Source organism: Fomitopsis serialis (genome assembly GCF_022376445.1).
Source record: "Fomitopsis serialis strain Sig1Antser10 chromosome Unknown B0H18scaffold_109, whole genome shotgun sequence".
NCBI lineage: Eukaryota > Fungi > Basidiomycota > Agaricomycetes > Polyporales > Fomitopsidaceae > Fomitopsis > Fomitopsis serialis.
The window spans coordinates 12,278-31,669 of NW_025955069.1; the positions used below are offsets into that span (position 1 = coordinate 12,278).

General features: G+C 57.1%; 7 protein-coding genes across 7 annotated transcripts; all 7 read left to right on the forward strand.

The window, feature by feature from the left end:
• The first annotated feature begins 497 nt into the window (after positions 1-497).
• Positions 498-1,254, forward strand: B0H18DRAFT_47899 (uncharacterized protein). The gene is made up of 2 exons (XM_048038234.1): positions 498-517; positions 571-1,254. Exon 2 carries the CDS (start codon positions 711-713, stop codon positions 1,155-1,157), a length of 447 nt encoding a protein of 148 aa, XP_047887985.1. The 5' UTR covers positions 498-517; positions 571-710; the 3' UTR covers positions 1,158-1,254.
• Positions 1,255-1,658, forward strand: B0H18DRAFT_47877 (uncharacterized protein). Its single transcript, XM_048038233.1, has one exon. It carries the CDS (start codon positions 1,351-1,353, stop codon positions 1,582-1,584), a length of 234 nt encoding a protein of 77 aa, XP_047887986.1. The 5' UTR covers positions 1,255-1,350; the 3' UTR covers positions 1,585-1,658.
• Positions 1,659-1,961: 303 nt separating this feature from the next.
• B0H18DRAFT_1214835 (uncharacterized protein) lies at positions 1,962-7,469 on the forward strand (the record flags this gene model as incomplete). The annotated part of the gene is made up of 1 exon (XM_048036599.1): positions 1,962-7,469. One exon carries the CDS (start codon positions 1,962-1,964, stop codon positions 7,467-7,469), a length of 5,508 nt encoding a protein of 1,835 aa, XP_047887987.1.
• An 843-nt stretch (positions 7,470-8,312) lies between these two features.
• Positions 8,313-10,009, forward strand: B0H18DRAFT_884297 (CHAT domain-containing protein; the record flags this gene model as incomplete). The annotated part of the gene is made up of 3 exons (XM_048041024.1): positions 8,313-8,930; positions 8,967-9,155; positions 9,212-10,009. 3 exons carry the CDS (start codon positions 8,313-8,315, stop codon positions 10,007-10,009), a joined length of 1,605 nt encoding a protein of 534 aa, XP_047887988.1.
• A 2,119-nt stretch (positions 10,010-12,128) lies between these two features.
• B0H18DRAFT_1036403 (Alpha/Beta hydrolase protein) lies at positions 12,129-14,241 on the forward strand. The gene is made up of 7 exons (XM_048030359.1): positions 12,129-12,621; positions 12,805-12,969; positions 13,017-13,059; positions 13,125-13,259; positions 13,512-13,614; positions 13,668-13,953; positions 14,002-14,241. Exons 1-6 carry the CDS (start codon positions 12,305-12,307, stop codon positions 13,895-13,897), a joined length of 993 nt encoding a protein of 330 aa, XP_047887989.1. The 5' UTR covers positions 12,129-12,304; the 3' UTR covers positions 13,898-13,953; positions 14,002-14,241.
• Positions 14,240-16,605, forward strand: B0H18DRAFT_1036407 (uncharacterized protein; the record flags this gene model as incomplete). Its single annotated transcript, XM_048030360.1, has 8 exons — positions 14,240-14,300; positions 14,721-14,827; positions 14,850-15,039; positions 15,084-15,239; positions 15,263-15,408; positions 15,460-15,640; positions 15,661-16,285; positions 16,336-16,605. The coding sequence occupies 7 exons, from the start codon at positions 14,240-14,242 to the stop codon at positions 16,278-16,280; spliced, it is 1,461 nt and encodes a 486-aa protein (XP_047887990.1). The 3' UTR covers positions 16,281-16,285; positions 16,336-16,605.
• A 128-nt stretch (positions 16,606-16,733) lies between these two features.
• B0H18DRAFT_48027 (uncharacterized protein) lies at positions 16,734-18,300 on the forward strand. The gene is made up of 3 exons (XM_048038241.1): positions 16,734-16,817; positions 16,872-16,976; positions 17,039-18,300. The coding sequence occupies exons 2-3, from the start codon at positions 16,948-16,950 to the stop codon at positions 18,156-18,158; spliced, it is 1,149 nt and encodes a 382-aa protein (XP_047887991.1). The 5' UTR covers positions 16,734-16,817; positions 16,872-16,947; the 3' UTR covers positions 18,159-18,300.
• The last annotated feature ends 1,092 nt before the right edge of the window (positions 18,301-19,392 follow it).

The following is a 19,392-nucleotide window of genomic DNA, read 5'->3' on the forward strand; positions in this document are numbered from 1 at the left end:
ACTTTGACGCTCTGCTGCAACCCCTTGACTCCTGACTACAACACACCCTGGCTACATCGTCACTCAAATCTCACACTCCGCGCTGCTCTTGTGGCGCTTTCGGGACGACCTCAGCCGACAGTGGCTCAACACCGTTTGAAGAGCCTGTGCCGACTCCCTACTGCGAACGTTCAAGTTCTCGCCCTACAAGACGCACCACCAACGCCTACTAGTACCTAACCTTCGCAATCAGCCCCTACACCATAGGCCAGCTCGTCATCCCCCATCCCATCGTATGGTGCATGCCGGTTGCTTTGGCCCCTCCGGGAGGCCGAGTGATTAGTGCTGTACCAATGAGGGGCCGCTGTACACTATATACCACCACCCATTGTGCAACTACAGCGACCACTAACCACAAATGCGGCGACACCTCTCTGGCAAGCTCACCAAAGGCCCGAGACGCAAGACGATACACATGGCGATCACGACCGCAGAGCCAACACCCTGTGCGCCGGCATAGCCAGCCAACGAACGAAGGGCAGCCGAGGTGAGTGCAGACGCGCGTGAACTGGTAACTGACAGCGAGCACAGGGCGCTGCGACGTGCAGCACCACACTGCTGCACATTGTAGATGACAACGGCGAGCACGCAGGCGCAGTTACGATCGGCGAGCGGTCCGCTCGCGCGTAACGGCATGTCAGGGCAAGCAGTGGACGGTGGGTAAGCGGCGGATGGCGGGCGAGCATAGTAGCGAGGGCGAACACGAGCGAACGCCTTGCGTGAAAACACAGCCAGCGAGTAGACCGCGGGCGACGTGGCGTGTTCTTAGCCTGCTCCTCACCTCATTCGTCCCCCGCCTTCGGCCTTGCCCGTTGCGGGCGAGCGCACGACTGGCTGAGCTGCATACTCCTCCGACCTCGAGCATCGCGGAAATCTCGGCGAACTACAAGACCACCTTGACCGCGTGGAGCGTGCTGCTCGAGCCGGTCGTCACTAAAGTGCGGCGGCTCGCGCAAGCCGTTCGTCACCTCGCCAACCCGCTAGTCTCCTCAGGTCTCCCCGATCCCAACCGTGGGCCTCATGCGAGGCAGCCACGCCCAAACTTCGTGCAGGCCGCGTCGTCTCCCGCCAAAGCGGGCCGGGGCTGTGCTCGCCCCGCAGCCTTGCCACATGAGTGAGTCGGGCTTCGTCGCACTGATAGCCTTCGAGTCAGCGACCCTCCCTGGACTATCAAGCACCTCTCCTCGCGGCCACAGCCAGTACTGTTCCCGTACCTCTATCCCTGACGTCCTGGGTGTGCCCCTCGCGGTCGTCGCCCCATGGGACGACAACGCGTAGTGTCATGCCTTTGACCATTACACTGCAGTCCTTATGTGTTTCCTACGACGCAAGCCTGCGCACATTCCCTACTCGGACGGCTACGGGGGCTGCAGCCTCCATCACGAGGCTTCAGTCACTCCGCAAGAAGGCAGAGGTAGCGTTGGGTATGATAACGGTCGAGGCAATGGCGTCGGCAATGACTGGGCTGCAATGACTGGGCGTGTGCTGGGCGTGGGGGCGATGCGGAAGGTTCAGGGCGGGAGCAGGTGGCACAGAAGGAGATGAACGTTGCCGCCGTGGCAGCACTACGAGTAATTAATCGAACAACGAATATATTTACGGAAGCAGGTCATTTACACGGATTTACACGGATTTACACGGATTTACACCCCTTTGCAAGGTACTGGCGCCCGAAGTGGCGCGACGCGGGTTTGGCGCGGATTTGCGCCACATTTGCATGGGGCGGGTTTCCTGATGCAGTACCTCTTGAATAGAGACTGGGTGCAGCGCATACGAGGCACGACGAGTAAGGCGTCTTACACTTTTTTGCGCTCCAGAAAAGCTTCTATTCTGGGGATTTTCTACTCTAGGCAACAACATCTCGAAACTCGAACTCTATGCTCTATCAAACCCTCTAGTCGGCCCAGGAAGACCTCGACAGGATGTCTGGATCGACAACCAACCCCTCCGAAGCAACCCGGAGCAACCGCGGAACCCGTAGTGGAACCCGCAGCAAGCTCAAGGCGTTGCGAGCGGAGATCAAGTCCAAGCTCGCCGCGAGCCAAGAGCGGCTCGAGCATACACTCGCCGAAGCCGCGGCGAGTCAGCAGCGGATTAATGCCGCGCTCGAAGAGTCCAAGCAGACCCGCAAGGATCTGATGGACGCCGTCGACGAGGCACTGTCGGCGGCGAGCAGCAGCAGTAGCGGCCGTTCATCGCGCGCGCAGACCGCTCGGACTGAGTCCTCCGACCAGGAGAACTCAGCCGGAGCACCCACGGAGCAGGCGCCGTCCGACCGTGAGGTCGAACACGCACTGGGCACAGAGCAGCCCGAGCCCACCGTTGGGTCTGCTCAGAGCCACCCGGAAACACTATCCCGGGCAGCTCCAGCCCAAGCAGCGAAGCCGGGCACCCTCCCGAAGGATGGTGCACGCGCCGAGTTCGACGACAGGCCTGGCGCCGAGCTCGAACCCGAACTGAGCGAGCGGTGCGTCGAGTCGACGCATCTCCAGGTTCGGGAGGGTATAGGCACACAGTACTACAGTAGTAGTACTATGTACAGTGGAAGCGAGCCCACGCCCCTAGATACCCTCGTCGCGCGCTCAGAAATGAGCCGCGATACAAAAAATATATTGCCACTGTCGAACGACGTGCGCGCCACGACGAGCAGCCGGCTCGACGCGACGCGCGACGCGCTCAACGCTACGAGCGTTGAGCGTCACGAGTCCGTGGCGAGCGCCCCGCGTGCTAGCGCCTACCGCACTACGCTCGACCGCCACCACCGACCCGCCGTTCTCGACCACCTCCACTCTCTGGGCAGCCACCTCGAGCGCCCGTCTGGCGAACCAGACGCGCGCGCCGTCCCAACGCGAGTGCGAACTCGTGTTTGCGACTGGCTGGCTGACTTACCGCCAGTCCAGTCAGTGGCGACCGACCTGGTACCTCCCGGTACCAGATCGCCACTTCCTCCATCCCCGGCTCTTCACCTCTCCCCTCTTGCCTCTCGCCTCGACTTGGGTGGTCCCCTCCTCGAGTCCGATAACTCTGGCGACCGATACCGCGGCTCTGGCGACACGCAACCCAGCCACGCGACCCAGGACTTGAACGACGCGCGTTCAAGTCCAACGCCGAGTAGCGAGACTGAGCGGACCATGGACAACGCAGATCGAGGAGAACGGAAGAAGGACAGGGGGCAGAGGAGTAGCGAGGATGAGGAGGGAACGCAGGGACAGAGGGAGGAAGGGTGCTGGGCGAGCAGGAAGCATGAGCCCGAAGGCTCGACCACCACAGGTACGTACTCACTGTACGTTCCTGCATCGCAGCCCCCGCTTCCCGTGCCCGTGCTAGCAGGCGTAGCGACGAACAAGAAGCTCGTCGTGCGCACTGCTAGCCACGAAGATGGCAACTACGTCCCCAGGCACGACTGCGAAGTCGTACCTGATGTTCCGGGTGGTAGCACGCCCAAGGTGCTGCGGGACGACCTCCAGGTCGTACCCTCCATGCCCCCTGTATCCGCGCCAGTAGGCGTCTCGACGAACGTAAGGCTCGTCGTGCGCACTACTGGCCACGAATATGGCACTTCCGCCCACAGGTACAACTGCGAAGTCGTACCGGATGTCCCACGGGAGCTGCGGTACGACCCTGAGGTCGTACCCGGACCCTCCACTTTGCAAGGCAATACGACGGACGCGCAGTACTGCACGTCCGACGTGCCCCATAATTTCTCGACCGGATATCGAGTAGCGGATACGCCCCAGACGGACGTATCCGCCTCGATATCTCCCTCCTTGACGGTGCCCGCACAGGCAATCGTAGCGACGAACGTGAAGTTCGCCGCGCGCATTGCTAGCGATGGAGAGGGTACGATCGCGCCGCGGGGCGACCCAAGGATCGTACCCCCCACTCTGCAAGACGGAGCGCCGGTGTTAGAGGACGACCGCGAGGTCGTACTATTCATTTCGCAAGGCGGCACAACGGACCAGCAGCGATGCAGGTCCGATGTGCCCCATTCAACCTCGACTGGATGTGACGCGGTGTTCGCTGACTCCTCGTCGGCCAGTCGCATCGCGCACTCAACTGCGCCTCAAGACACCTTGCACATCCTCACGGAAGTACAGGCGTCCGACTGCTTCAGCACAGCTGAACCTCATTTGGTTCAGCTGGCCGAGCCATTGGACGACCCCGACGATCTCTCCCGCAACGCGCTCGATCCCGCAAGGGTTATGGCGAGCGACCCTCAGCGTATGACCTCTCCGCGAGAAGCTTGTACCGCCCTAACGGACGTGCAAACACAACTCCTTCGGGTATGCGCAGCTGAACCATCCACGGTTCAACTGGCAGATTCCCCGGACGACCCCACTTATGACCGACAGTCGTCTTGCCACGACGTCGACGCAGACGGCTGCCGAACCGTCACGCATGCGACCCAGGACGCACGTATCGCCCCAACGGCCGTGCGTCAGAGCGACCGTCCATGCGCAGCCGAACCGCACGCGGTTCAGCTGCTAGACCTCGGCACTGTCAGCAGCCACCAATCTCTCTGCGACCCCAGTGCTCCTGCGAACGCGCAGTCCGACGCTTGCGTATTCACAATGAACGCGCTAGCTCGAGATCGCGACTCGACTGCTGCACTACTGCCAGTGCAGCAGCCGGCGCTTACGGACCCCGACAGACCAGAACGGCATCCCGACCGTCAACCCGACGAGAACTTCACAGTTCTCGTCGAGGGCTCGCTCCTAGGGACCCCTACCCAACTCCCCATCGACTCCTTCGCGGCTCCCGACATCGGTGGCGACTACGAGAGGCACCACGAGTCGGAGGTCGCGCGCGCACTCCGGAGATCGAGTGCAGGACGGATGGCGGATCAGGCCGGGGACGAGGGGGACGTGGATGAGAGTGCAGAGACAGAGGAGTCAGATGAGGAGGGTCTGGCAGAAGGAGGAGGGGAGGAAGGGTGCGGTGTAGGCGAAGGAGACGAACCTGCGAGCTCGAAAGACAGAGGTACGTCCATGTCGGAGGTACCTCCCCCGCCTCTACCACCTCCTCCTACACCGCCACCACCACCCGTGACGACCACGACAACCAATGCGGTTATCGTGGCAGCCACCACGCATGTCGACGGTATGATCGACCCATGGGGCGACCTACAGGTCGAGCCCAGCACGGACAGGCCGTGCGGGACGATCGGTGGGCGAGTGCGCTCGACCGGCGTACCCAAAGTCCCTGCGACTCACACGCAGACGTCGGACTCTTCGTTCGACGCCTGTTTCGAGGAACCCGACAGTGACTCGAAAAGCGAGTACCTCACGGTACTCGCCCTGCCGTCACCACCCCCTGTTCCGATACCACCACCGATCGCGACCACCCCGAAGGTCGTCGCAATCGACACTGGTCCATCCACACCACGGAGCGACATCGCAATCGCATCCGCTGGCACGCACGGCGGCGCGCCCGGGGTGCACACAGGCACTACCGGCGCGTCCCACCTCTCCGATACAGGTGTAGTACCGACATCAAGCATCAAGCTTGAGGTAGGTGCCGATGAGCACCCTCATGAGCAGTGCGAGTACCATAAGGTACTCAAGTCTCTGCCTGCGTCAAGTGCAGTGGGTGCCGCACAAGGACACGACATTTCTCCTGTCAAAGGCAAGTACCTCACGGTACTCGCCAGCTCACCTACTATAGTTGCAGTGTCACCGCCGTGTCACACTGCAACAGACCTCGACGAAGATACAGGCGAGCTCAATCCCGCGAATCGTGGCCAGTCAGCCGGTACGTCTACAAATGTAGACGTACGACGGACTGCACCCGGACCTGAATGGCGACCGTCGGGACGCTACGTGCTGCCGGCACGTCGCGTTCAGCAAGACCGACGCGATCTGGACGTGTACTTCGACGGCGAGCACCAGCCCAAATACTGCGAAGTACTTGTTGCGTCTAGCGAACGAGACCGGGAGCTACCGCCGAGCACATCCAAGATGGATGTGCTGTTATCTTCCCTGGACCCAGCACAGTCGAATGGATCGACGCGAACTGGCGGATCCACATCCGTGGCTCCAGGATCAGGGACACCTGGCGAGAACGAACCTTCGTTCTTGCGGATGCAAATGCCCAGTGCGTCGACTCGTGCGACTACTAGAGTGTCGCCGCGTGCCCAAACGGAGATGCGTTCCCGGGATCCATTGAAAGGTTTCCAGATCTATCTCGAGGGACTCAAAGCTCAGTCGATGCGAAGGCCGGAACCATTGGATTCAGGCGAACGGCGACGTTCATCTACAACTGATGGTACCAAGACCGAGCCGGCGCGAGCGCAAGGAGGAGCTACCTCCTCTACGAGGGGGGTTACTCTCTTGAGAGGGGAAGGGAGCGGGGCCTCGAGCAGCCACCGCTTGATCCACACCATGGCCAGTACACCACGCGAAGATGTACTGGTCCCGGATCCCCTAGTGACACGGATGTCAAGCCGTGAGCTCGACTTACGGGCCACCCATGGGAACTCGACGCGAAGATCAGGCAGTCGCACAGTGAGCCAGGGGTTCGACGTGCAGGATACCGTGCGAGTGGCCAGTACATCACATAGTGATGTACTGGAACTGGATGTAGTCACAGGCCGTACGTCCAATGTCGACGTACGGGCTTCACGTCGAACATTGAGGCAGGTACCACCTGTACTGCATGCGTCGAGTGATCGAATCGAGGTGCAGGATACTCGTGATCGTCGCAGCCGCGACATCACTTCGGAAACCAGTACCTCGCGCCACGAAGTACTGGGATTAAACCGAGTACCGACTGCACTGGGTCACCCAGTGACTGTCGACGTGAGTCGATGGCCCACGGATAAGGTGTCGCGTGAGGAGTGCTTCACCCTCCTTGCAGACCAGCTTGACCATGACTTCGACGAGGCTGATGTCGCGGCAAGTACTGGCGAGTGGGACATCTGGGCTCACTGCAAGAGGTCAGCCCTTAGCTGTGGGCAGGCCATCGAGGATATGTCCCCACGACCAGGGACATACTCTCGTGCAGCTTGTCGAGCATGGGACCACTTCCAGAGGGAGTTGGAAGTGGTTCCACTCGAGTTTGATCCTCGGCTCGTTGCACCACTTCCTATGGAGATGGTACGACATTGGGCCTACAACAAGCTGGGATGGCTTGTTGTACCACCTCGTCAACAACCAGTGGATGAGTCCGACTGGTACAACTCCTCTGATGAGGAGCCTCGTACCATGACTCGTGAGGAGTACCCTGACCATGTTGAGTCGGAGTATCCCTCCGAGTCCGAGCATCTTAGCTCGTGGGACTCACGAAGATCTGGGTCTGAGGAGACTAACTCGGTAGTAGTCTCTGACTACTACGAGCAGTCTGAGATGGAGGATACCCTTAGCTCTTCTGCACTATCTGCCGACGATGAGGGTAACTCTGAAGATGCTGACTACTACTCCGAGTCCGAGTAGTAGTTTACCTTATGGCCTGCATAACTTTGTCGAGTTATGTACGACAATGATGAATGGTTGTGTCTGCTCACTGACGCAATCTAACATGTTGTTGTCTACAGTTCAACATCATCTTTGTTTGCCAACTGCTACCACCGGTGGGTTGTTGCATATGTCTCCTTTCATTTTCCTTTTTCTATCTGTTTCTCTGGTTATCGCTGGGACCCGTGGTCGTGTCCAGTGGGGGAGGGTGTAACGGATATTCCCGTTACGGTATGTCTTACATTAAATGTTTGTCTTTGTTTGCTCGAGGACTCGTATGGCGCGCCAGTGCACCTACAAGTCCTCAGCCTTTACCTCGTCACCGCCTTTGTATGCAATCTGTAGACAGTACCTCTTGAATAGAGACTGGGTGCAGCGCATACGAGGCACGACGAGTAAGGCGTCTTACATCTTGGCTCAAGCTACTTGTCATACTTTAAGAGAACAGAAAATGCTGCATATCTGGACCTAGCTATCCAGACATTTCAGGAGTCTTTGGATTTATTACCTAATGAACACCCAATGAAAGTTGATCAGCTATGCAATCTTGGAGGTGCATACTTGATGAAGTTCAAGCATCTTCATAATGTCTTAGACATTGACCACACAATCAGTGTGTTGCAGCAAGCAGTTGAGCATTCGCTACCAGGCACTTCTACTGCACTTTTGGCACAGATGCAGTTAGGTGAAGGTCACTATGAGAAGGCTATATACATGATCACCAGCCTGAATGACAAATTTGCATATGTCCCAGAAATGAAAAATGCTATGAAGTTCCACAGATCAGCTGCTTGCTGTGATTATGGCTCTGCTTTATCCAGAATGGTAGCTGCCTGTAGATGGGCGGATGCTGCACAGAAGCTGGGAAATGGACAAGATGATTGTATAGCAGCATATGAGAGAGCTTTCACACTACTACCAGAAGTTGTTTGGTTAGGGAAGTCAGTAGCAAACCAGTATGCTGATCTGGCTAGGTGGAACACACTTGCAACTCAAGCAGCAAATATTGCAATTTATCTGGGACAATACCAAAGAGCTGTGGAATGGCTTGAACAAGGGAGATCTATCACATGGAATCAGCTCCTCCAGTTGCGCACCCCTCTTGATGAATTACAAAGTGCCCACCCAGTTCTCTCTGATGAACTCAAATCTGTGTTCCAACACCTTGAGATGCTGAGTCATGACAGAGAAAAGTCTGCTGTGCACAACCATATGACAATGGAACAGATTGGCCAGTTTCGCAGAAGGCTTGCCATGAGAAGGGATGAGCTGGTACAGGAAGTGAGAACTCTACCAGGATTCAAGGATTTTTTGAGGGCAAAGCCATTTTCTGAGCTCCTTGATGCTGCCAATGATTCACCAGTTATCTACTTGGTTCTGGATGATCATGCCTCATGTCATGCAGATGCACTTATATTGATGCCAGGCCAAAATTCTGTGGTCAATCTGCACCTCAAGGGCTTGTCTAAGAAACAGATCCAGAGTATGCATGAGTCCTTGCAGACACACTTGGGTGGACAAACTGTGCGCAGTGCACAGAATGTTTCTGAACATGCTGCAAAGTTAGTTTCCATAAGTGGTTCCAATGTCTTGCATATGCATGACATACTCAGCCAACTGTGGAACAACATTGTCAATCCAATCATTCAAGCTCTAGAACTTCCAGTATGTGATATTCTTTTCATGCATAGTAGCCTTTAAAGCTGACATATTGGTTCTAGATTGTGACAGACCACCCTCCCCCTCACATTTGGTGGTGCATGACAGGTCCCCTTACCTTCCTGCCAATACATGCTGCAGGGGACTATAGCATGGATGAGCCTGGCCATAAGATATCTGACTACATGGTATCCTCATACACTCCAACTCTCACTGCATTAATCAAGGCTAGGCAGAAGGCTGCCAATCCTAGTCCAGCCATATTGGGCATCTGCCAAACTCAAGCTTTGGGCTATTCTGTGCTACCAGCAGTTGCCCAAGAGTGGAGTGGCATAGAAGACATAGCTGCCAAGACACACAGCAGCACAGATAGCCTGCATGACAGTGCTGCTACACTTGAGAATGTCTTAAGCAAGATGCAGACAGCCCAATGGGTGCACTTGGCTTGTCATGGGATTCAAGACTCTGAAAACTCCATAGAGAGTGCATTCATACTCCACAATGATGCTCTGAAGCTCTCTAGGATTGTTCAGCAGGACCTAGACCAAGCAGACTTTGCTTTCCTATCAGCATGCCAAACTGCCACAGGTAACATCAAGCTCTCTGACCAGGCAGTACACCTTGCTGCAGGCATGCTGTTTGCTGGGTTCAGGTCTGTCATAGCCACTATGTGGTCCATCAGAGACGAAGACGGGCCTGAGGTTGCTAGAGATGTCTATGCTCACCTGTTGGCTACCAAGGATAGCGAAGATGCTGCAGATGCCCTGCACATGGCTGTACAGAACCTCAGGAAGAAGTACCCTGGAACCGAGGACAAGGACATCCTAGCTTGGGCTCCGTTCATCCATATGGGCTGTTGAAGGAACTTCGAGTTTCATCGCTTATGCACGTTGTACTATAGTTTGACCGATGTCAACCGCTCGCCGAATCCGCAGAACGAGTTGTTTCTCATGTACAGTAGTTTGTAGTAGCCGAATTGCGTCTCGTGTACAGTAGCTTGCGTATGCTGTCGAACGATATAACCTACATTGTTTTTGCAAAAGCTTCGATGAGACCGGAACGCGTGTCGATCACGACGGCGACGAGCAAAGAGGTAATACTCACCCGATCGCTCACCAACTTCCGCGCCAGAGCTTATCCCATCAGCACTCACAACGACGGCTTCTTCTCGCTATCACGACGCAACAGTTGATTCTGCACGATCAGAAGGAGCGCATACAGCGTCTCGATCCGCTACACTCGCGTAAGCTCTCGCCGAACAATTCAAGCGACGCGATCACACTCACAGGCATAGCCACGCCCCTCGCCCGGCCCATACGTACGAGCTCACCGAGGATGACCTCCACCTCTGTCGGGCGCCCACTCTCCACGTCCACGAGCGTGCTCGCGCGGTGACTCGCGTCGGGGCTCGCATGTATGCGCGCCGTGTTGCGCAGCGTATTCTCCACCACCTCCGGGTCCAGCCCCGGGCCGTCCACGCTGTCGGGGAAGAGCACCGTCCCGAGCGTGTAGACCTCCTGCATCGCCGCGCGGATAGCCGGGATGCTGTAGTCAGCGATCGCGGGCGACGCGCTCGAGATCTCGCCGGGTCGGAGAGTTGGTGTGGAAGAGGCGGACGGCGCTGCGCCGGGCTCGAGGTGGGGCGGGCGGAAGATGGCGGTGAGCGGGAAACGGGTGAGGGCGGCGGTGATGCCGAGGCAGGCGTTCCAGAAGTTCTTGCTGTACTTGACGCGTTGGATCTCGGCGACGATCGAGGTTTGGCTGCCGCCTGCGGCGAGGATGCGCTCGAAGTCGGACAGGAGAGCGCTCTCCTCTGGCGTGTTCTTTGTCGTTGTCGACGACGGGCGGTAGACACCTAACGAGACGCGGTCCTAGATAATATTAAGTTTCAACTCGTTTGTGTAGCACGCGATAGTGCTCACGAAGTCGTTGTGTTCCACGACATTACTGCCCTTCATACCCGTACCAATCCAGACTGCCGTGCTGATGATTTTCGGCTCCTCATTCGGCTGTAGCTTCTTGAGTGCCTCGTACAGGTCGACTTCGACGTTCAGTCCATTCTGCATCAACACGTACGTCGGCTGAGGATACTGATCCGAATATGGCGACGAAAGAAGGGGCGCGAGGAGGGCTGGAGTGCGGGTCAGCTCCGGAATTGCCTTGGTCGTGACTACCACGTAGTTATATGGACGATCCGCTGCCTCTGCGACAGAGCGGCACACTGGCGGACGAGAGTTCAGAGCTAATTCGCAGGAGGGGAACGAGTGTACCCACGTCGGTCAGGCCTCCACCCTCGGTGCTCGCCGTACTTGCGGCTGAGGAAGTGTAGCCCCTCATCTTCCGCCAACGTCAGTGTACGGTCGCTAAGCTAGGCGTAGGCTATACACCACCTTTCACTGACTGGTAGTTGCTCCGTGCAACGACCGTTACATGCGCTTGACCACTTCGCTTCAGGATCAACGAGTCTTCGTACCGCGATCTTCCCTCTCAGAGACAAACTCGAAGCGTGGATAATTCTGCGACTCACAGATGGCTCCTACTGCGCCGAGACCCACTAGAAGTACCTCTCTCAGTTGCGACGACATGGTGGTAGCGGGTGTACTTTGCTTACGACTACCAGTGCTACGCCGACGGTCGCCCGTTCATCCGGCGATTGCGTAACTTCAGCTTCGGACTCTACGCGCTGGTAGCTTACGCTAGACTCCCTCCTTTGCATCGCATGCGAATTCTGTTGATGACCTTTGAGCGACATAGAGCATAAGGTGGATTGGCCAGCCTGAGCGGTCGTGAAGGGGCGTAGGAATGAAGCGGCGCGCATCCGAGTCCCAGGCGAGGAGGAGGCGTGTATAGCGCGCGCTTGAACATCTGAACCTGGATTGAACTTGCCTCCACTGGCAGCAGCACCGGGCGATCATAGCCTTGCATAACATCCTCACGTCCTCAGAGTGCGCGTGAATCTTGACACCGTCAATCCCTGGTACCATGGCGGCAGTACCGGTGCTGAATCAGAGTCCTTGGCAAGGATTTCACGAGCAGGGGCCAGTTGCCCGGAGCCCGGTTTGACGCGGACGCCTGGAGATTGCGCAGGCGCGTCCGACCCACCCAGGTATTAAAGCATCTTGTTCTACGATTACCTGTCCTTCCCCGAAATCAAGATGGACCGTACGTCGTACAAGGAAATCACCACCAAGCGCAGCATCAAGTACAGCTACTACTCCTCGTCTGGCGACGCGTCAAAACCGACCCTTCTGTTCGTGCATGGTTTCCCGTCAACCTCGTATGACTGGCGTAACCAAGTCGCGTTCTTCAAGGCGAAGGGCCACTCAATCATTGCGCCTGACATGCTGGGCTACGGTGGAACGGACAAGCCAGCAGAGACAGCTCTGTACAAGCACAGCGCGATGTGCGCGGATGTGATTGACATTCTGGACGCGGAGAACGTGAGCAAGGCGATCGTGATAGGACACGACTGGTGAGTGCAGTTTGGCAAGGAGCTCGCTGCGTGGCTGGGTTGAGGCGCGATATGGGCGCACTGCTGGGGAGAGTGCATTGCGGGGGCTATATGCGTCCTAGGTTTAGCCAGACCAATCGGCACATAGAATGTTTTCCATATGCCCACCTATCCAGGCATACTGACAGAGTGCTTGGCTCGCAGGGGTGCACCTCTTGTGGGTCATTTGGCTGTACGCTACCGAGAGCGCTTCCTCGCATTCGCATTCCTCGCGGTCGGCTACACACCATCGTTCGCGAACTTCAACTACGAGACCGCCATGGCCACGGTCAAGCAAGCCATCGGCTACGAGCCTTATGGCTATTGGCGGTGAGCATAACTGGTCTTACGGTGGACCTCGTTCTGAGATGCGCCAGGTTCTTCGTTGAAGAGGGTACCGACCAAGTCATGAAGGACCACGTCAGTGTTCCTCGCCCCCACGTTCGCTGTCATCCTGCAATCGACTGACTTGCTGCGTTGCCTAGTTGGAGTCGACGCTCGGGATCATTCACCCCGCAGACCCTGCGACTTGGAAGGAAGATCTCTGCGTACCTGGGGCGGCGAAAGCGGCACTTCTTGCAGATAAGAGGACTCCGATAGCCTCTTACGTAACTCCGGAGGTGAGTTCTCATGCCGTAGCATTCAGGTTGTACGGAACATTACTCTGTTCGCCCTGTTCTATTGCGACCATGATCGGTAGAGTTAGGTAGCCTGACACAAGCCTGACATGGATGAAATTGAACTCGAGTCGATCTCCATATAGTGCTGCCACTGCCGCTTTGTCTCCATCCGTGATGGGCATGGTCATCTGTACCTTGACTGCTATGCTCCCGTGTTCGACGAACGAGGACTTACGCTGGCTTTTCACACAGGTGAAGCAGCACCTGACAGATATGATCGTCAAAGACGGGCTCGGCGGCGCACTGAATTGGTACAAGGTGATCCTCAGCGGTCTCGCCGCAGAAGACGACAAGGGTGGGATCCCGGCCGGTTTACAGTCCGAGTGCTCGCTCACACAGACGTCGTAGGCATCCCCCAGGAACGACTCCCCCTTCCTCTTCCAGTGTTGTATATCGGTGGGAAGCAGGACTGTGTGAACCCGTCTGCGCTTGCGCTGCGGACGTCGACGCAGCTGTGTTCAGACCTCACGGTGAAGGAGCTAGACACGGGCCATTGGCTCCAGCTGGAGGCCCCAGACGAGGTCAACGAGACGCTGAAGGAGTGGGTCGAGACTGTCGAGAAGAAGGCGAAGTTGTAAGTTATGGAAGGGAAGTGGCAAGATTTGGGTGACATCTAGGTGCATGTACGATATTGGTGAGTGTCAAGTGTTTCTGGGGTGTCAGCTGCTAACGTGCATTGCAGGGACGGATCGTGTACAGCACAACAATCAGGCAATCATGTACTCGACTTGTACACCAACGTAGTCCGTTGTCGTGATCCTCTTTGCTCACGGAAACACCTCCGGAAAGGAAAGGAAATGCATATTAAAGAGCCTCCCACTTTTCGCGTGCGTTAGTGCAGCATGCATGACGTGGGTTGCTTTCATTGGGGGGAGGTTCCTTGCAGGGCGTATTTACGCTCCAGGAATGGAAAGTATCAAATGGCCAGCTTCTGGCTGTCAAGTGCAGAGCGCCGGGTCTGCACCGACGGGTTTTACCGCGGTACCGAATAAGAGTTACAGGTACGTGCCGGCAGCTGCAATACCGTGTTCGGCAAGCTGTCATTGTTCGCAGCGTCTAATGCATTCCGCTGTTATGACACCATAAGTACACTCCGCCACAATGCATTCCCTAATCGAACGACGGTCGTGCGTCGCACCGGTGAAACTGGTCGATAATACGCGAGCGAGCAGGGATTGCATCCAATTATGATGCGCCCGTTGCACACTGATCGGGTCTCGCTACCAAATCTGCAACCGGCTTTGCCGCTCCTCCGGAGCAGGGCGGTTCAGGATGATGTAAATGGGTATAAGGTACAGCGTCGCAAGGAGTCTGCAGCTACTCGTGCTGCACTACTCACACTCTACCCATGGCTAACAGCACATCACACCCACTATGGATCCCATGGTCCAGGCTCTCCAGCGTACATTCCCGAAGCTGCCCTCGCGAGTAGTCGTCCTCTCTCCATAGGAGAACTCATGTACGCCGCGAGCCGGCGCGGAGGCGGCATGACCGATCCCTCCACTATCGTCTCGCTGGAGTGCTCTGGAGGATACACCATCACCAACGACGAAGTATCCTCGCCTGCGCGGCATTGCGCCTCGGTACCCCCTCCTCGCATCCAACGTCACATTCCTCAGCGGGCCCCACTTCCTGGTCAACGCACCCGCGACGCTCGCGCGCGCGCTGCAGAGCGCTAAGGCTCAGGTCGAGTTCCACACCTTCCATGATCAGGAGCAGCGTGATCGCCCTGCGCGACGAGTGGCTGCTTCGACGCCGACAAAGCGCTTGACATCCGCGAGCGGACGTGCGCCCTCTGGTGGGGCAGGGATGCCGACCCGCAGTCGGGCAAGTACGTGTTCGGTCTCATCACAACGCACTTCGTCACCGACAACCGCCGGCGCCTGAACCTCATGCGCCGCTTCCTGGAGCTGCTCGCGAGTCCAGGACGCGCACAAGCGGAGTTGGATGCCACTTTGCTGCGAAGGCTGCGCCTGTGCCGATCCCTGTACCCACGGAACACCTCAAACCCCAACTCGGTGACGACGCTGAGGAGGCTCGTCAAGCCAAGATCGTCTTCGACGAATTGGTCAATCAGTACGCCAAGAAGGTATGTCAGACCTGTTCAGCCCGGTGCAGCCTTCTCATGACATGCCTACAGCCAATGTCGGGCATCGTCGCTGATGGCACGCCCGCAGCCGCGCTGACTCCGCGTATACTGCGCAAAGTCTGGTCGAGCGAAGAAACCGCGCGGATCCTCCGTGCTTGTAAAGCGCACGGCGTCACTATCACGCATCTCGTCAATATCGCGGGCGCCCTGTCCTCCGTGCACGACAAGAGTGGTCCGACGAACGCTCCTCAGTTAACGACGACGACGACGACGCGCTCTACTTCGACTTCAGCCAGCCTATGGATATCACCGCTAAGATTCCGCAGCACCCAGGCGGAATTACGAGCAGCGATCTGGAAGTTGCCGTCCGGATTGAGTTGTACCCCGTCATGCTCCGTGTCCCTCGTTCGGTCGCGACGGGCAACGAGAGCCAGGAAAGCATTTGGGAGGTCGCCAAGCAGTTCAAAAAGCAAAATGACGCCTTCGTGAAGTCGCCCTACTTCTGGCACTTCCTTCCGATGTATCGTCCGATGATCACGGAGTCCTACAACGCGAAGCTTGCTGGAAGACCGGCGATGCCGTTCATGAGCAGCTTGGGCGACCTCAAGACGGTCCTGCCTGCGCGCTACCCGGTTCAGACGTCGAATACTGCGAACGGTCACGCGGGAGATACCGGTGCGGAAATCCGGATTACAGAGAACTGGACCGCTGGCAGAATCGATCCCTTCTCCCTCGTCTACCACCTCTTCACGTTCGACGGTCGTCTTTACTTGCAGTTCAGGTACAACATGAACCGTACGAGCAGTGCGCTGATCGAGCCTTGGTTCGAGCGTGTGGTAGCCATCGTATCGCGATCCACCCAGGACGCATAGTTATCGTATGTTCATCTTTGGCGGCTGTCTCACTGTGGCTGACCCAGTCATACAGTTTGGTACAGTAATGCGATGGTTTCTTATTGCACGTAGGATCATTCCGCACAGGAAACATTGCATGATGTTGCTATATGTCGCCTTACTATTCTCGCAGACGCATTACGAGCTATCTGCTCTCTGCGACTCAGTGTTTGCATTACCGGGTCAGCCGCACAATAACCCTGTATCGTGTCTTGCGCTCGGAAGTTGGTGCTGCTCGTTCGCAGAGGCCACGTAGATTGTGAAGAATGTCGACTCAGACGAGTCCACGAGTGTAACCCAGCCCAAGCCCAGCCTGTCGGCAACAAAATACTGGACTGACAAAATCAGTCACGGGGACTAAACGCAGATCTCGGCGCTTGTGCGATCTACCGAAATACTCGGCCTCACTGACCACCGCTCCTCACTGACCCCCATCAACGTTTCAATACGCAAGCGCGCCGTATTTCCTCAGGGACAAGTCGACACCTTTGCGTCGCTATCACAAGGATAAGACATGTAAGCTGATCGATGATGCATGCCATCGGAGTATTATATTGACTTCAAGTTCAGCGCGATCAGAGAGGTTGTTGGACGAGAAGTGCACCTTCTGTTTCGTTTTCGGAACTCATTCTACGAGGCAAACACAATGCCTGCTCAATCGGAGACAACTTATCCGTAAGGCTCACAAGGCATCCGGGGTGTCCAAGTGGTCCTCACTAATTGTTTGAGTTCTCCAGACTGCAGGACAACGGAGATGGTATCGTGATTTCCATCCCTGCTCCGCCGACCCAAGCGTCTCCTCGTCACGAAGAGTTATGGACGGAGATGCTGGTTCACAGTGAAGCCATCCGCGACCTCAAATCAAGGTGGAACACTCTTGCGACGATATCCAGGCTTCCTGACGAAGTCCTCGGAGAAGTGTTCTTCCAGCTGAACCTCCTCTACCGCAGCGACGAACTAGAATGGCGCTTGAGTCATCGCTACGAGTGGATCAATGTCTGTCAAGTCTGCTCGCACTGGCGCACCGTCGCTCTCAGTAGCCCCAGGCTTTGGAGCGACATTACCGCGACGCGGTCGATAAACTGGACGAAAGAAGTGCTTGCGCGGTCTCAGTACGCGCCCCTCCGCGTGCAAATCGCAATGACCAACATGGCCGATGGCATGGACAAGGCGGCTCGATTGTTTCTGGCGGACCTTGCACGCATCGAGGAGGCGGTCGTCGGTGTCTCGACAGAGGCGTTTGAAATCCTGGATGCCCTCGACGCCCCCGCGCCAGTTCTCCGGTTTCTCACCGTGAAAGCGGTACACCACAGAACTTTTAGGCCGCCTGGAGCACAACGGACCATCCCTCCTCTGCACGTCTTGGCGCGCCCCTTCATCAACCGTTTGGAACAGCTGACTCTCTTTGGCTGCCCTTTCCCATGGAATACCCCCGTGTCCTTCACATCCCTCTCACATCTCAGGCTAGTCGGGACAGGCGCTGAGCGACCTCCGATGTCTGATGTCATGGCTACCCTAGCGCATCTGCCACTATTGGAGTGCGTCGACCTCGAGGATACACTTCCTGTCCTTCCGGAGGACGTCACCTCAGTGCCAGCATCCTCGATGTCCGTCGATATGCGTCGCTTGAGAAATCTGCGGTTGGTAGGGGAAACTATTGACTGCGCCCACTTCCTTAGGTGCCTCACGTTCCCCGAATCGATCAGCCTCACTCTGCAATGCACGTCGAAGAGGGGCCTGGTCGATCTCGTATCCTGCATCCAGGACAAAACGCCGCTGATCCGGCAACCTCGCACTTTAGTGCTCGACGAAGACTTCGCTGAGTCCAGCTTCCGTGTAAGGACGATGGTAAAGTAGTTTAGTCAGCGCCTTAGTCAGCGACCCGGAGTCCGCCGAAGGACCGTTTTATAGCTGACGCGCCCCGTTGCTCTCGTCGTCTTTTCCCCATCGTTGTACACCGCTCGCCCCTGCAATATACAGGCTTTGGCTAGCTCAGTACGGCGTCCGAGAAGACCTACACCCCTTACATCTTTTTGAGCTACCGACCTCGTTAAATCGAGGAGCCCCCTTACTCTCTCGCTTCACTCTCTCGCTTCCTTCTGCTTCACTCAACTCTCGCGCCATCCATCTACCCCCAATCTATGTCGACAACAACAACAAAGACCAAAACCAAAAGACGGACTCAACAGACTACTACTAGTCGACCCGTCACCCGCGCATCGAGCCGAGCTACGACGTATGCTCAGGGCAATATCCGGGACGTCGACGAGCGTCGTCCCGAGGACCAGGGCCCCGGTGAGCAAATGCCACCTCGCTCACCTATCCCTGACGGTTCTGTTCGCAGAACCTCTTCGCCTCAGCACGTCGAGCAAGAGCTCGAGCACGAGCGCACACCACCCGCCCGCGCACTATCCCTGGAGCGCACACTACCCGCGGGCGCACCATCTCCTGCGCCCTCAGCTCGCTCCGAAACACGGCGCACGTCGGAGACCAGCATCCGTGACATGTGCCAAGACTTTTTCGACATGATCAACGACCGTCTCGAAGATTCGGACGAGGTCATCCGAAATGCGGCGAATTTCGCCAACACTGCCTTGCGTGACGTCATGGCAGCTCAGCAACGAGCGGCCGAGACTCGCAACCTCACGCGGACGATGTTCCTGGACATCCGTAGACAACTGGACCGTCTTGGGTACGGACCAGCCGAAGAGGAAGACGAGGTACGTGACGATGATCACGGACGCCATGCCTCTCCGCATTCTGTTGATAGCAGGCAACCATCGCCGCATATCCGCGATGACGACTACGTCGAGACCATGTCCCTCGACACTATGTTCGCGCCGAGGCGACCGAATGAATCCGACGCTCAATACGCCAACCGGGCCCGACGTCGGGATCAATTTCTGGACCGCCAAGGAATGGAGCAACGCCGACGCGAACGTGAAGCTCGCATCGCGCAGACCTGGCGCGAGGCTGCGGAACGACACGGAGGTGATCCGTACGCCAATCAGCAGGCCTACGCGCCGTACCCGGGTCCTCATGATGACGATGACGACCCGGGGGACGACTACGACGGTGACCCGCGCCAACC